Source organism: Nesoenas mayeri, assembly GCF_963082525.1.
Source record: "Nesoenas mayeri genome assembly, chromosome: 1".
Classification (NCBI taxonomy): Eukaryota; Metazoa; Chordata; class Aves; order Columbiformes; family Columbidae; genus Nesoenas; species Nesoenas mayeri.
In genome coordinates this window covers 65,139,159-65,155,630 of record NC_137541.1, presented here as the reverse complement: position 1 = coordinate 65,155,630, position 16,472 = coordinate 65,139,159, and the positions used below count along the sequence as shown (strand labels likewise).

Sequence of the window (16,472 nt, the reverse complement as noted above, 5' to 3'; positions counted from 1 at the left end):
CTGAAAGCGACACAGAGCAAAACACAAAGAGAGGGAGGGTCGTAAGTACCCCCATTCTCTCCTGATAATCCCTTAAAAAATAATTGCAGGCCTAAACCTCTGGCCTCCAGCAAATTTTCCACTCGATTAGAGGCTTTTGTGAAACTGGGGAAAGGGACACGCAGACTTGCACATTGTGCCGCTGCCCGAAACTTCCAGCTGGGATTTTTTCCATCAAAAGGGGATTTTAGTAAAACCATTATAAGGGGCTTAGTCACAGAAAAGCAGTTGAGCTGAGACAGGGGTAGATTAGCTTTAACATGCTTGTTTTTGGCACTAGGGACAGGGTGGAAGTTACACCCAGCCACTCACATGCAGGCTCCCTCTGTCTGGCTGAGTCTCCAGCAGGTGTGTGCGGGAGATGCTGTCCCCCTATGTCCCCCCGTGTGCCTGACACTGGTGGAGGTGAGGGGAGGGGAGCGGGTAGCCCAAGCGCGAGTCCTCGCGCCGTGTGGTCTAGGTCTGGAAGTCAAAAGTTGCTGCCGCTGGATCGGTCTTTGGTGTGGTCTGGGTGAGTTTTTTTGATAATGGACAGGTGCCTCTCGGGAAAGAAAACCATGAGGGGTGATGGCATTTACAGCCTTAAGGACCGTGTCCTGCCCCTGCCTTTGGTCTGCATGGGTGGTCCTGAGATTCGCTGCAGGGACAGTCCTGGTGAAGATGTAGATAGAGCAGCTGGGAGAGCTGCAATCCGAGCCGTACCTGTTGTTTTGACTGGACGTTGGCCTTCAGGGCTGTCAAGGCGGTGCTTTTTGTCAGCTTGGCGTTCGGCTGGTGAGGCTTGAAATAAAAGCTGTGGCAGCTGAAGGGTCTGAACAGATAGGGATGGCTTGTTGGAGCAGTTCTTCCTGCTGGGAGCTCTTCTACAGCCCACACTCGAACATCAGGGCTTCTGGGGCTCCAAGTGGCAGAGCTTGGTGTGAGAAGAATGGGAAGGTGTCCTCTTCACTTACTCTTCCTCTGTCCTGACCCGCCCTCTCCAGGGCTACCATAGGTTGGAAAACTCATACCAGTTTTTGCTGCTCCAAGTGGCAGAATCCAGCAGGACTGGAGATAGGAGAGGTGGGTGCCAGGTGCTGTTTGGCTGCTCCCAGATTTGGGATGTAACCTTAGTCAGGCTGCTTCCACCTCTCTTTCCCCATTAGTGATGACACTTTACTTTCTGCCATCTGTGCATGTAATGAGCCATGCAGAAGCTAATTATTAATGCTTGTAAATTATAGGGTATAGCTGCTCCTGAAAAAGGCACTGTCACTATATCTGTAGAAGCAGTGTGAGAAGTGGATTAAAAATAAATAATAAAAACCCCCCAAAACTATTCAAGTTTAGATGCTAAAAAGGGTGTGCACGTAGAGCCCTAGATACCTTCATAACTACAAAGGTACCCCACGGAGTAACTGTGCCAACACAGTGAAGTGCTGCACAACGAAACCAAACCAAAATACAATCTTAGGCTGTCCGGAGTTGAAAGGGACCCACAAGGATCATCAAGTCCAGCTCCTGTCCCTGCATAGGACAACCCCGAAATTGCAAGCGTTAAGTTCAGTCCTGTTCTGTTACCATTCTCATGCTTGCACACTTTAAAACAAAACAAACAACAACCAAACAAATTCTTGATGCCAAGCTATAGATGTCAAGAGATGCAGACTTAAGGCAGAATTACTAACCTAGGACAGGTGTTTTCCTGAAGGCAGCCAGTTTGGACTGGGGTGTGCCGGCTCTCACCCAGTGATGAGGTGCAGTTGACCAGCAGTCCAGCTGCACCGGCTACGGCTTCTTCCCATTTTTTTTTTCGTTTGTTTCGTGGTGCAAAACCCACAGGAGCCTTTGGACCGGGTGCAGGGGTGTGCTTTAATTTTAAATTAATTAATGCGTGAACCAAACGTGTGCAGTTGTAATTAATTAAATGGGGGGCAGGGACACCTCGGGGCGGGATGAGTCAACTCGCCGCCCCCCTCCCGCCGCTCCCGGGCAGCCGGGGCTCCGCTGGGGCCCGAACGGGCCCCAGCGGAGCCCCGGCTGCCCGGGAGCGGCGGGAGGGGGGCGGCTGGTTGACCCGGTAGCCGGCGGGCGGCACTCGGCGGGCAATGCTGCCTCCTGGCGGAACGGCGCCGCTCCTGCAAGCGGAGCCCCGGCCCGGGTGCGGCGGCGGCGGCGGGAGGATGGGGGAGCCGACGGGTCCCCGAAAGGTGCTGCGAGGTGGAGAGAGAAATTTGGGGCTGCCGGTGACTGTGCGGCTCCGGATAGGGGATGTATATAGGGGATGCAGATGCATATAGGGAATGGGGTTGAGGATGCTTCACCGAGCCCACGCCAACACAGACACCCCCCAGCCCACTCCCCCGCGTGGTACCATAGGGAGCATGTGCTTTTTGGTCTTAGCACGTTCTCCCCGTTTGGTTTTACTGGGTGTTTGGCCAAAGGGATCTCGTTGTCTCCATCACCTCTAGCCAACCCGCACAGGGATCGGTGGCATGTAGAGGGCTTTGGCCAAAGTGGCTGGAGATTTGCTGGAGTGGAGAGGCAGGCGTTGCATCCCAGGCGGCTCCATAAGGCTGGAGGAGCAGAGGAAACCAGTTTGCCTGTGGCACAAGCAGCTTTACGGGGCTTCTCCCCAATGCGCTGCAGGAGAAGTTTATAGTGCTGAAGCATGCCCGTGCTTCACGCTGAAGTTGGGGCACCAGGAATGCAACTGTGGCTGTCACAAACAGAGATAATGGCAGGGTTTTATTGCTGGCTGCTTGGCGTTTTAGATCGCCAAACAAGGAAGGAGGCTGCTGGCTGCAGTGTGGTGCTGTCTGTATGCCTTCTGTGCCAACCTGCTGAGCCCCTTAAGTTGCCAGGGGTTGTAAAGTTTGGGCACTTTGGGAGAAAAACAGGGGAAGGAGAAAGAAAATGAACCTCAGATTTTTTTTATTCTATTTTAGTTTATTTTTTTTAAGCTGGGAAGGGAAGTTGCTTCATCTTCAAATCACTAAGCTCTGTCTGGAGACACAAGACTCAAAGGAAGGAAAATAACGAGGAGGAGTTGCGCATTTCTAGATCCGAGTTAGTTTCTGTAGCAGAATAGGAGTTTGGTTTATGTCTCAGTAACCCTCTCATGTGGAAATACTTGCTCAGGGCATGTGTCCAGGCCCTGGTATTAAACTTTTGACACTCTTTCCAAAACACGCCCCAGATTTTAGGAAATATTTTAGGAAAATCCCATTTCCGTTCATCTTTCTGCCCTAAGGACAGATGGGATTTGGATCTTTCGAAATCTCCACGGTGATATTTCAAGTTGGGCTGCCATTGAGCTAATGCATTTGGTAGATTTAATTGAAGAATGGGGAGAAGCAGGACCGTCCCTGCCAAACATGGCTGGAGTCTTAAGTTCTGGCACAGGAGCCCAGAGAACCCTCTCCAGCTCTTTCTTCTGTGCAGCTCGGGGCTGGGGAATTGAGCAGGACAGCCTTGCTGGCTGGCCGTGGTGGGGAGCGTCACGCAGCCCAGCCAGCGGCTCTGGCACGGGGCCTCGCCGATGTTCTGAGGGGTCTCCACGTCCAGCCTGCACCACCCAGTTGAGTTTATTGACTATCTTTTTCCTCCGTAGAAGACACTTTTAAAGAGCTGCTGGGAGAAAGAGTGTGATTTAAGGTAGACGAAGGAGAGAGAGAAAACAAAAATTGTCCAGTTTGCTAGAAGCATCCCACGCACATAGGTTGCAAGGCTGCCAGATCTGAGGGACACCTGCCTTTGAGCTGTTAATGGCAGCCTGTGCTAACTGCTAGTTTTGGTTCGAAAAACTTTGGGTGTCTTGGCCACCCAGCTCTCGTTTTAACTCTTCATTGACCGCCAAAAGCAGGTTCAGTGGTAAGCTCTGTACTATCTAGCAGGGAGATCACCTCTCATCCTAGCACAGGCCCCAGGCGGTTTGCGTGACAGCTGCCCCGTGACCCCATTATTTATTAACAGGGAAACAAAGGAGCCCAGAATCACCATGACAAACTGATTCAGCTGAACCCGCAGCGTGGGGTGGGAAGGTATAAAATGTATAAATCTGTCATGCATGGACCTCCTGCGTGCTAGTCCAAGGGCAGCAGGACCCAGGTGGAGCTGCTTTTTCCATCCCGTCTCCCCGGGAGAGGAGCCAGCCAGTGGAGCAGCTACTCCAGCAGAACAGGGACCCACACACGCAAGGGACTTTGCTGCAGCTTGAGAGTCAGCATCCCCCCACCGCTGCCCCTCAGTCCCCCGCCACCTCCTCTCTTGCCCAGTCCCTTCATCCCTCCACTTTGCATCACTCCGGCTTGGCTCCTCTTTCTGCCACCACCTCTCAAGCATGGCACTTCTGCTCCCTGTAGATACCAGTCCATAAAGCAGGTCCCTGGCTCATCCTTCGTGCCCCAGCTTTTGTGGCCACAGGCGAGGGACTCTGCTGTCCCAACTGGCTCAGCTGGGTGGGCTGGGAATGCTTTTGCTGGGCACGCCAGCGAAGGTTGGCACCAAAGCCACCACTGGGACACTGTGGGCTCACTGACACAGATGGGAGACTCAGCTCACTTCCAACTAGCGGGGCTTTTTTATGGTTTTCTACCCCAGTTGCCAACTGAGTCATGTTCAAAAATTCAAGAGTGGCTGGAGAGTGAGAATTAAGTTTCCTTGTTACCCTGAGGAGTCATATGGTAATTGGTGTATGGTTACTGGCAATGGATTATTTGTTTTAAGAAACTCTTCTCTTCCCTAGTAAACACATGTGTTCCTCCAGCCCTGGCCTCAGTGGACAGGGAGGCCTGCGGCAATGCCCAAGGATGTGCTGTCACGCTGGGGCATGAGAGAAAGGCATGAGGAGCACTTGCTCCATTTATGTGAGGGTGTCTAAACACTAGGCTTGTCAGCTTCCTTTGGCTTGGATTCCCCTTAAAGAGCATGCCAGGCCATGTGGGCTATGCTTTTGGCCTCTTTTTTTAAAGTGGAGAGAGGAAGTTTTTGGATTTTTTTAGGAAAAAAAAATCCTGTCCTAGTTCTGATTGCAGAACTTATGAACACACGTTATACACGGTGTTTCAAAAAGATGGACCCAATTTAAAAATCACTCTATCTCTGCATCCATGAACCACCCATGAGTGAAATTCTTACCACTTGAAAGGGTGGGTAACCCTTTACCTTTGACAGGAAAGCATTTGTAAAGTATATACTACCTTGAAACTTGGTCCATCTTTCTGAAACACCCTATATTTAGACATAGATGCCCCGCTATTATCCATGTGAACATGAGGCTGAATGAGATGCGATTTTCACTCAAATCCAGCAGAAACAAACCTACTTTACAAGAGATGTATCATTCCTCATCCCTGGCTGGAGCTGCTGCCTACCCCAGGAAAACTAACATTTTCCACAGTAATGGGAACCTGATCTGGAATTGCTGCTCTTTAAAATGTTCATACATATACCCTCTTTTTCAGTCAAGAAGTTACTGCAAACTTTTTCTTAATGCAGGAAAGACAAACCCCACAGCTCCCTCCAAGTAGGGGAATATGGATATAGTGTCAGGCTCAATTAGATCCAATTGTGGTGGCTTTCCCTGAAGTGAACAATGCAGCTTTTGTGACAGACTCCCAGCAGAAAGCTTGGAAGTCTTGGAAAGAGGGGGAAAAAACAACACACACCCCGAAGTCCAAACCTTGAGATAGTCCAGGCCCTTAGGATGCGGAGGAGATAATGTTTCTTTTTAAGAGGGCCAGAGTTGGGCACTATTTTTCCCCTTTGAAATGCAGCACTGACATAGAAGGGATGAAGTGGTTAGAGCTGGCAACAAAGAAGAATGCCTTGTCCAGCCCCAACCAAAAACACCCACCGAGGCCAAGGCTGAGCACCCGGCGCAGGGGGGAACCTCCTTTAGTAGGGCAGCCGACCCACCTGGAGCAGCACCCCAGCCAGGGCTGCCGGAGCCGGGCAGCGCGGGGGGAACAAAGTGGCCTGCTCAGAGCTGGAAGTGCTTAAAATGCAAATATACAGGAACTTCAGACCATCCCCCTCCCTCCTCCTCGGCACGGAGGGAAAGCAGCTTAAATACAGCCAGGCCTGGAGAGGAATGTTAAAAAGAGGGGAAGAATCGCCCTCCTCCTTTCCATAGGGACCCGGGCCCGGCCGGATTGAGTATGCATGACTGAGCAAGCAAGCAAGGACAGCTCCTCTTTTAACTTTCCTGAACAATGGCTCCGGCTTCTTCCACCATTTCGCATTCCCCCTCCTTCGAGGCAGGAAGGGGGCAGCGGGGCGAGCGAGCCCGGCCGCCGGGCTGGGGGGAGACGGGCTTTGTCGCTGCCCTGTAAACACCGCTTAAGCTCCATCTCCAACAACAATAAAAACCCCACATCGTGGAAGACTAAAAAGGGTCCCCATCAGGTTAAAAGTCATACGCTGAGGAGAAAGATTATGGTAGTAGGACAAAAGGATGTCTTGGATTAGCCAAACTTTTTGCCTTTTTTTTTTTTTTTTTATTTAAGGTTCCCACTGTACCTTCTCTTTAATCTTAGCCTGGGGAGTGGAAACCAACCAAGGCATTTCAGATCTCCCAGGTCCTCATGCACCAGCAAGGGCAGTTTTTGTTGGTTTCTCTGCTGGGAAATGCTTTTATTTGACTGGTCTTCCACCCAGGGTGGGTCTCAATTTAAGTAAATCACAAAAAAAAAACCCTCTGCCATCTACCTGGACCTTTAAAAAACTAAGAAACAGCCCTTCAGTCCCCAATCCCAAATCTCTTCCTCTACTGTTGCGTACTTGATTCACTTGCTAGTGAGCTTCAGCACCTTTGGGTTGTCTAACTGAGCTGACATCTCACACGGATACGCAGCTGAACTTGGTTTTTCCCCGCGGATGCTGCGGACACCCTCGCAGACCAGACTGGTCCTACCAAACCCCTTCCTTTACAAGCTCTTGACGATGATGTTACTCAACATCCTGCACAGGAGGCACCAGGCTCTCTTCCTTCCTTCTCCTCCTCCATCACCCACTGGAACAAGAGCAAGAACCCCCAAACTCCTGACATTTGCCACACAGCATACTTACCAAACACACCGGACACCGGAGAGATAAATAGAGAGATACATGTCTTTAAAAAGCACAGACAACACAGATACGGCTTTTTTTTTTTTTTTTTTCAAAAACATACTTCATATTTCCTCTTTTATTATATAAATATGTTTAACCTTTTACTGTAAGAATATAAAATGTTTTAAGAGGATCTTTGTTATTTTTTTATACAAATTCACAAACAGTACAATTAATCCATAGGGGTCTCTGGGTTTGCGTTAACTCCGTGGTCTGGCCTGTTACTGTGGAGGATTTGAGATTTTGAACAGACGAACAAAAAAAAAAACCCCACAATATTTTCTTTAAAAAAAAATAAAAGAAAAACACAAAACCCAAAACTTACTCTTCCTCTTTAAAATAATAATAATAATAAAAAAAATCTAAAGACCCAGCTCCATTTTATTGACAGATTAGAGACAAGACAGATGAACTTCAGTCTCCTCCCCTTCACATTACAGCCTCAGGGCCTGCAGGCCAGCTCTGCTCCTCTCCACCTACAAACAGAAAGCCTCACATAGTGACCTTTTGTAGGTGATCTGGGAGGGGAAAGCATTTGCATATATTTATAGATATAGTTATTATTTAAAAAAAAAAAAATCAAACAACAAACTTGCATTTTGCATGCTTCTGTTAATAGGAGCCCAATCCTCAGTGTGGATTTTCATGTTACACGTTTATGGTAGAAGAATAAAAATGCAGCAGCACAGTTTGGGTCCCCAGTGAAGAGGGAGAGGCACAACCAGAATGTGAAGGTGGGATACAACGGGGTAAGCTTAAAAAAACAAAAATTAAAAAAAAAAAAGGGGAGAGGGGAGATGGGACGGGGCAGAGAGAAAAAGACGAACAAACCCAAGGGGCATTATTCCAGTCTAGGCACAAAAATGTTTCAGTCTCAAAATCTCTTTCCTGTAAGAATTCCAGGGCTTTTGAGGAGGAAAAAAACCAAAAAAAAAAAAGGTAACAAATTAAAACGAGGTAGCCAGACATCATATATATATTTATATATATAGAATATATTCAGCAGAAAAAAAAAGTACTTAAAAATCCACAAGAACAGCAACTTCAAATGTCTTTAAAAATAAAACCATGTAAGAAAATGAATACTGTGAAGAAGAGAATGAGTGAGGAAAACTGGGATCAGTTACAGGACGTAAGCAAGGGATAGATGGGAGAGTAAGAGGCTGTTTTTGTAGCAGTAATTTTTTTTATGCATTTCAAAATAAAAACAGGTCACAGTATCTCAAATGAAGCAGAAATGAAGCTGGAGATTCTTCCTCCCCTGGTTAGAGGGGAACTAGCCACACACTCTACCCTTTCACCCACGACCCAAAGAGGAATGGATATGTAGCTAGATACGTCTATCCCTGTTGCCAAGAAGGAGAGGAGAAAAAGAGAATGACGAAAGGGAAGACAAGTCTTGGTAGCTCTCAGTGTCCCCCAGTGCACAGGAAAGCATAAGACACTGAGGTCTGTGTCCAGTCCCTACAGAGACAGGAGAAGGAGGAAATGGAGAGATGGGGAGAAAGCATGGAGTGCCCAGGCTTTTCCATTAACCATAGTGCAGGATGACATGGAAGAACATACTGACAAAAGGAGAGGCTGTAGCTATCCCTACTCTCAGTGCAGTGGAGAACTGGCATAGTGGGAGGTTGTATCCACCCACAACAGAGAATAACATGGAACTGGAGATTGAAAACAGATTAAAAAAAAAAAATCAAAAAAAAAAAAAATCAATGTACCTAGGGAGCAGTATTTCTGTCACAATTCCCAGCTGACAGGGGAGGGGCAAGCGCAGAGGTGGAATGGTTATTTTGCCAAAAGCTGTGTCTGTGCCCAGCATAGGATGACTGGATGGCCAGGTACATAAGTATGGCTAGGAAGCCTTTTCTGCTGTTATTTTTTGTTCCCATCTCCATCCCCACTCTTTTATATAAACCAAAAATAATCTATTCTGAATACAGGGCAGAACAAGGGTCTGTCTTCATCCATCCTTAGTGCATGAGGGGATGGAATCAGGGAGTGGGGATAAAGAGGGGTGTCTCTAGCCCCAGTGCATAAAAGTGTGGGCTTCTACCTGTTCTGCAGAGAAGGATGCTATGGGGGAAGGGGAAGCTCTGTCTCCCCAGTACGGAACTGGAGGCATGACTTGGAAAAAGGATAGGTGCATTCTCTCTCCTCCTGCCCCCCTTCCTTCTCCTCCTCCACAGCGAGGGCAGGTAGGCAGCACAGAAGGGTCAAGGATATACCCTCCTTCTCTGTGTTCCTCCCTCCGGTGCCATGTTGCGTGGGTAGCGTGGGTCTGTGCGTGCCCCTCTCTCTCTCTCTTTCTCTCCTCCATTGCAGCAGTCAGTCAGTCAGTCAGTGAGTCCCTCCAGAGGAGATGGAGGTCTTGGGGCACCCACCTCCTCTCACCTGACCTTCTCGCTCTCAGTCATTTCCCAAAGTCCCAGGTTGAGCACCTTGAGGCATGGCAGCTGGGTGATGCGCTCCAAGCCCCGCTTGGTAATGCGGGTGCAGCCGTAGAGATCGATGCCCGTTAGCTGGCTGAGGTGTTCGGCGATGAGCTCCAGGCCCTTGTCGGTGATGCGGACGCACTGGCCGATGTTGAGGGTGCGGAGCCCGTGCATCTGCCGCACCATGCGGTTGATGCCCTCGTCGCTAATGTGGCAGGAGCAGAGGGAGAGGGAGCGCAGCCCATCCAGGCCCTGTGCGATATAGGCTAGGCTCTGGTCCCCCACCTTGTCGCAAAAGGAGACATCGAGGCCAGACAGCCGCAGGCTGCCCATGGCTAGATGCATGATGCCCGTGTCGCTGATGTTGTCGCAGGAACGCAGGTTGAGGCTGCGCAGGCTGCTCATGTGCGACAGGTGCAGCAGCCCCGCGTCCGAGATGCCCCCGCAAAAGCTGAGGTTGAGCTGGCGGAGGCGGCCCAGCCCGCGGGCCAGGTGCTTGAGCGAGAGGTCGCTGAGCTTCTGGCAGTCCTGCAGCGTGAGCTGCTCCAGGCCCAGGCAGCCCTCGGCTGCGCTGCGCGTCATGCCGGCCAGGTGCCCGATGCCCACGTCGGAGAGGTGCCGGCAGGAGCGCAGGTTGAGGCTCTTGAGCCGCTGCAGGCCCCAGGCGATGAGGAGGAGGCCGGTGTTGGTGATGTTGCTGCAGCCCCCCAGCTCGAGCACCTCCAGGCCCTTGAGGTACTGGGCGATGCGGCCCAGGCTGCTGTCCGTGATCTGCTTGCAGAGGCTCAGGTTGAGCGAGCGCAGGGAGCTGATCTCCGCCACGAAGGCGTGGCCCAGCCCGTTGTCGGTGAGGTTGTAGCAGCCGCTGAGGTTGAGGCTCTCGATGTCCGCCATGCCCTGGATCACGTAGCTCAGGCTGCGCCGCAGCGACAGGATCTGCACCCGCCGGATGCCCCGCGCCGCCAGGCTGGGGAAGAGCGAGGGGTTGGCGCGGCGCAGGTGCAGCTTGGCCTCCACGCCCCGCCAGACCGAGCGGTGGTAGGCGGCGTCCCGCCAGGCCGTGCACACCTGCGCCGCCCGGCCCTTGTCCCGCACCTCCAGGTACCCGAAGATCATGGCCAGCAGCTCGGGGAACAGGCACGAGATGTGCGTTTCCATCGCGCGCCCGGCCGCCCCCGCCGGCGCCGCGCTCCTCCTCGCCGCCGGGCCCGGCCCGCTTCCGCTCGGGGCCCGCCCGCCTTCCGCTCCGCTCCGCGCCGTGCCGTGCCGCGCTCTCCTCGCCGCCGCCGCCGCCCTCACATCGCCGGCCCGGGCGGCGCGGCCCGGCCCGCGGGAGACGCTGCTGCGCGACCGCCGGCCCGGCCCCGCACCCTGCGGCCGCCGCCGCCTCTACCGCCGCGCCGGGCGGGCCGCGCCGCTGCTGCCGCCGCGCTGCTGCGGCCGCGCCGCCCCGTGCCGCATCGTGCTGCCTCCCGGCGGGCGGGCGCGCCCCGGCGGCGACGGCGGCCCCCGCGCTCCGTCCCTGGTGCCGGCTGCCGAGCCCCGCCGCCTCCCTTTGTCTCCGCGCTTCCGCCGCTCACAGCCCGCGGCCCCGGGCCGCCCGCATCCCGCGGCAGCGACAAGGCAGCGAGGGCAGGGGGTCGCGCCGGCCCGGCCCGGCCCGCCGCCGGTACCGACTCCGCCGCTCCGGGCCCAGCCGCCGCCGGCCGCCTGCTCCGCTCCGCCGCGCGCCGCTCGCTGCTGGGCCCCGGCGCCGCGCTCCGGCCGGGCGCGAGGGGGAGGAGGCGCGGCGAGGCGGAGCGGGGGGGGGAGGGAGGCAGGGAAGGAGGAGGCGGCGCTGGGCCGGGCCTGGCGGCGGCGGCGCTCACGTTCCCCCCGCCTTCCTCCCTTCCCCCCGCGCCGCTTGCGCAATGGTACGATCCGGAACACTCCGAGCCGTCGCCCTGGAAACAGCGCGGCCCATTCGCTGCGCCCCGCCGTTAACCGTTGCCGCGCCGCCGCGGCGTCACGCTGCCTCCGCCCCCGCCCGCCGCTCCGCCGGGGGCGCCCGAGGCGCCCCCCCCCGCGCCCCCGGCGGCTGCCGCCCCGCTTCCCGCCCCGTCAGCGAGGAGAAGCTGCGGCTGGGCGCTGCGTCGTCACTCCCGGGTGACCTGTCCCCTCCTGGGCGGGGCTGGAGGAGCTCCCCGTGAGGAGGGTTGAAACCGGGGGGGATGGCAGCCCCCGCGTCGCTGTCCAGCCGGCCGTGTCGCTTCAGGCCTCCCTGCCCAACCGTGGGGGCCCGGCGCCTGCCACAGGCCCACCTGAGCGGTGGGGTTTGCCCAGGGCCGGGCATTGGGCTGGCTGGGAAGCAAACCTTTGGCGTCCCTGGGGAACCCCGGTCTGCTGGACCCCATTAAGGACGGACAAGAACTCATGCTGCTGCACAGGGTTGGCAAAGGGAAAGCGGGCTGGTGCCTCGCCTCTGCCTGTTGGAGCGCAGGCTGCTGCGGTCTGCGGCTTGGCCTCAAGGCTGCGTGATGGCCTTGGGAACCAAAATTTGGGAACTCCTTGTCCGGGCGTCCCTGCAGGAGCAATAGGAGTGTGGCTGTAAGTAGCTCAGAGATCTGGGTAACTGTCAAGGTTGCCAGACAGTGGACCGTTCTAGGACCTTCATGATAGGAAATGGAAAAACTCCTGAAAATGGCTTTCAGCTGATGGTCTCCTTGAACTAGAACTGAAAATACTTGAAGTACTCACATAAATTGAGCAATTGCCAATGATTTCCAGCAATTTCTTGAAAGAATGTTTGAAATCCCTGTTTTCTATGTGTCTGTAGCCTTGTGTAATGGCAACTGCGCATGTTTCAACACTGGCCAGTACTGTGGCAGTGTTAAAAATGGGTTAAGTTCTACCAGGGATCAGGTAAGGCTTTTCAAAACAGTTTCAAAAGAGCAAGGCTGCCCTTCTGTGCCAAAGGGTTGTAAAGAAAAAAAAAATAAAGTTCACATCTGTTCAACACGACGGGGTGCATTTTTAATACTGTTTGGATTAGTAAAATACTAGTAAAAACCGTGGTTTCTGACGTTTGCTGTACAGAGACTTTCACTAAGCTGAAGGAATAGGCTCTATTTCAATTATCATCTAGTTTTATCTGTTACAGAAACGTCCATGGCTCCATCTTCACATACAGATTCCAGACTACTGAGAGGTTAAACGTTTAGATTTCATTCTTTTTTTCTTTCCTCTTTGCTTTGAGTTGGAGGCAATGCAAGTTGAAGGACTCTGAGGTCCTGATCCTGCAATGAGATCCCTGTGTATATAAGCATCACTATCAACATTTTAGGCTGTGGTTTGGCAGCACAGAAAATCCAGCAGTACCATTACTACTACTAGTGAAAGTCCTATTCTTGGCTCAAAAACAGGGTGGCCACATGATGTGAAGCGCTGACCTGGTATTCATTCACTCTGCCTGCTCAAGTTAATTCGACAAGTTTTTGACAGGTTAACTTTTTACTAGCAGACTTTATGCTGGATCAGGTATCGCTGTACACAACTCCAGCCAGATCAGGTATCGTCTGCACCCCGGCGGCTGGCACACGGCCAGTGCAAAATTGGCGTTGGCTCCGTATCGTGCGCTCTGGCTCATTCAGCAGAAGCATGATCATGTGCCTTGGCCTGATCCCGATCAAGTTTGTACTCCTGGGTGATCCAGCAATGTGTAGACCTGTTTTTAATGATTGTGGAGCCACAGCTCCGCACAGACGCTGTACTGGGATGTCACCCACTAGCAATTATTTTTGCAGCACTTTTTTGGTTTTAGTTTTGCGCTGTGGGGTGGGTGGTTAACGATGGGGTTAATAAGGAATTGATAGGGGGAAATAGATTTTGCTGAGCAGCCGTACTGCAAACCTGCTGTGCTCAGACCCGTTGTAGAGCATCACAACCAAAAATGATAATTTCCTTGATGCGAGGAGCAGGTGAAAGATACTGTGTGTCTCATGGGCTGCGTTGGGCTGCCTCGGTGAGGGCTGCTCGGCTGAAGACAGTGGGGTCACCTACGAGAGTAGATGTCGGGCAAGATGTGAAGGAAATGTGGTACAAAGGTGGTGCTGGTGTATCTTAGTGAATGTTGCATTACTCATAAGTGGCAGAGCAACAAGCAAGTTATACAAGTCACTCTGAAAGAGTGCTAGTGAAGTCTTTTACCATATCATCTCGAATTCAACTGCAGAATCTTACCGTGGAAGTAATGTGGCATTTCCTCTATCTAAGCCTGTTACTTTCAAACCACATTTGAGGGGAATCAGGGAAAGGTGTGCTCTTTAAAGTATAAAAGCTTAACCTGAAATACTTTTTTCTTTATGTCTTAGCATGTTGTATCTGTAATGCCTGTTGTCTGTAACCAGCAAAGGCTAGAAATAGTTGATGCATTTTCTGGAGACCCTGAAGTTCCCTTTCTTGTATGTTATATGCTTCAAGCATCCGTGCTTCCTTGTGAATAATTAAGATTTATGTGTTAAATGGAACAGCCCTGGAATTTGAACTTTTATTCCTAATATACTGTGGGATTGGTTTTGGTTTTTTTTTGAGGAGGGCACAGAAAGTATTCTTGTGGTAGTTTTTTATTGCTCACTTTATCTAAATGACAGATGTTTGGAAATAGAGGTTTAGGAAGACAAAGTAGAAGTGCACGAAAAGAGCCAGTTTATCACATGGTTGTTCATTTAATTTTGCGTTTTCAGGAGTAAGGAAATATGTGCCATTTATTTCATGATCTCATATGGTATAAATAGGAGGCGGTAATCACCATGTGATAAACTGCATTTTATTAAAAATCTCTGTCTGCCTCTCATACGCACTCTGACGGCTAATCCATCCCCTTGGTACTGTCTTCAGCATTCCAGCCCCTAGAGCAGCTCCCAACAGCCACTTTCTCTTTTTGAAAGGACTTGCCAGGTAAATGTTTCGTTCTTGTTTTTTTTCTTCTCAATTTACACCTGTTTTCAGCAGGGGCCAGACAGTTTTGCTTGGCAGAGGTTCAGGAGGATCCACCTAACTTGCTTCTGCAATTGGAAGTAGTTTGTGCTGATAAAGCTGCATCATTGTCTATCCTGTATCTCTTACTGTATTGTTGGGCATAATGTCTACCAGATCTTTCTGCAGCTCCCACATCAGTCTGTCCCTGTTTGTTGGGGGTTTTTGTGATTTGGTAGTTGGTTTCTTTTTTGGCTTCTCAGTTTGCAGGGCAACTTTTGGCTCAAATGAATCTTTTAAGCAGTAACAAATACAGAGTCCTTCCCTACCTTTTCTTTCCTTCTGCTACCCTACTGCATGTGCTTTCTGCATTTTTATGGCTTCAGCCATGGCATGGAAAACTTGTGAATTTACCCACAGGAATCTGCTTGACATTTGGCTTTTTCGTACCTGTGGGCGGTGGCCACGGGGACTGCAGGATAGAAATGATACAAAACCACTTGAACAGTAAAGCCTGTGGTCCACTAACCCTTCTCTGTCTTTTGATCCACTTAATTCTTGAAGTGATGCATTTCCCCACCTTGCCTAGGTAACTGTACTCCTTTCCCTGACCTGGCTCCTGGAGGAACTGTGTTCTCCTTGCCTTCTCTTGCTAATCTCTCCCTTTGCCCCACTGGCTTTGCTGTCCCACACTCCAGCGCCCAAGAGACAAGAAGCAGCTTCATCTGAGGGAGCAGCTAAGGCTGCAGGGAAGGGGTGTTACAGGCAGCTCAGATTCACGTGCCCCACTCAGTACAGCTGTGATGATGAAACAGATATGAGGGAGGCAGGAGCCCAGTGGGATCCTTGGTGACACAGACAGCTGTGGAGATCGAGACTTTAATTTAAAACGTTGGTGTTTTCCTTTCCACCTTTGAAAAAAACAAGGCATGAGTGGCCTTAGCCTCTGTCATCTATTGCAGAGGCTGCAGGCTGCTGACATTTGGGTAGCAGCCTGATAGATTCCACTAGCTGATTTCCTGTGACAGGCTGATGTTGGGTTTTCAGTCCTTTTGTCCAGCCCACCACATTACTTTTCAGCTTAAAGCATTTCGCTGCAATCTAAGCTACAGTGGGAAAATTTCTCCACTCCAAAAAAATGCAACTGGCTTTAACGAGTAGCTCAGCTAATGCTGGTTTGGGACTGGTTCAAGTTCTAATGTCAGCCATGCTCCAGGGGCCTACAGTTGACCTTCACAAATTGGCTTCCTGACCTTCTTCATCAGATTTGAGTTGTGTCCACAAAAATCAACTAAGCCTGATACAACCCAGGGCCTTAAACCGAGTTTAAAGTTGGTTTAGTGGAACTTTAAAGTTAATTTGGGGAATGGTTTTTCTGTATGGATGAGACCAAAACCATCCTTTGGCACTAATTCCTAAGCCACCATCTTCTGACATGGCTCAGCAAAATGAGGGTGCCAGCTTGTGATGGAGAGAATGTGGTGCTCATCAGCATTTCACGCTGAGTGGACTCCTGACCAATACTGTAGAGCATTTCCGCTCTTCATAAGGTGTCAGCGAAGCTGCGCTGGAGTGCTTTAGAGGTTACTTTCCTTCCTTGAGTATAAAGCAAAAATGATCCCCTAGAACCCTTCTGTGAATGCAACCAGTAATTACATGACAAAGATCTCTGTTAAGACTTAGGCATTTAAGTGTAGGCGGAACAGATGTGTAATGTGCATATTTTAGAAACATAAGCATATATACATATCTATGTACATGCATACGCACATGCATAAATCAGGATAGAGCTGTTAAGTGAATGGATTCCCTTTGGAATTCGTGCTGGTCATGATCTTTTTTTGACCAGGGATTATAAAGGAAAAGTAACTAAACAGCAAGTTATTTGGAAATTGTAACACTGGGATCCTCTAGCATGCAGAGCTTTGTGGTGAAGCTTAGGCCACTATGAAG

General features: G+C 51.2%; 2 protein-coding genes across 2 annotated transcripts in view; one reads left to right on the top strand and one right to left on the bottom strand.

Annotated features, from left to right (window-relative positions):
- Positions 1 to 16,472, top strand: part of WNT5B (Wnt family member 5B) — a gene marked incomplete at its 3' end in the record, with an annotated part of 74,838 nt that overhangs the window by 24,920 nt on the left and 33,446 nt on the right. The gene's annotated exons all lie outside the window — the stretch shown is intronic.
- On the bottom strand, positions 7,373 to 10,999 carry FBXL14 (F-box and leucine rich repeat protein 14). Its single transcript, XM_080363911.1, has one exon. The coding sequence runs from the start codon at positions 10,722 to 10,724 to the stop codon at positions 9,522 to 9,524; it is 1,203 nt and encodes a 400-aa protein (XP_080220037.1). The 5' UTR covers positions 10,725 to 10,999; the 3' UTR covers positions 7,373 to 9,521.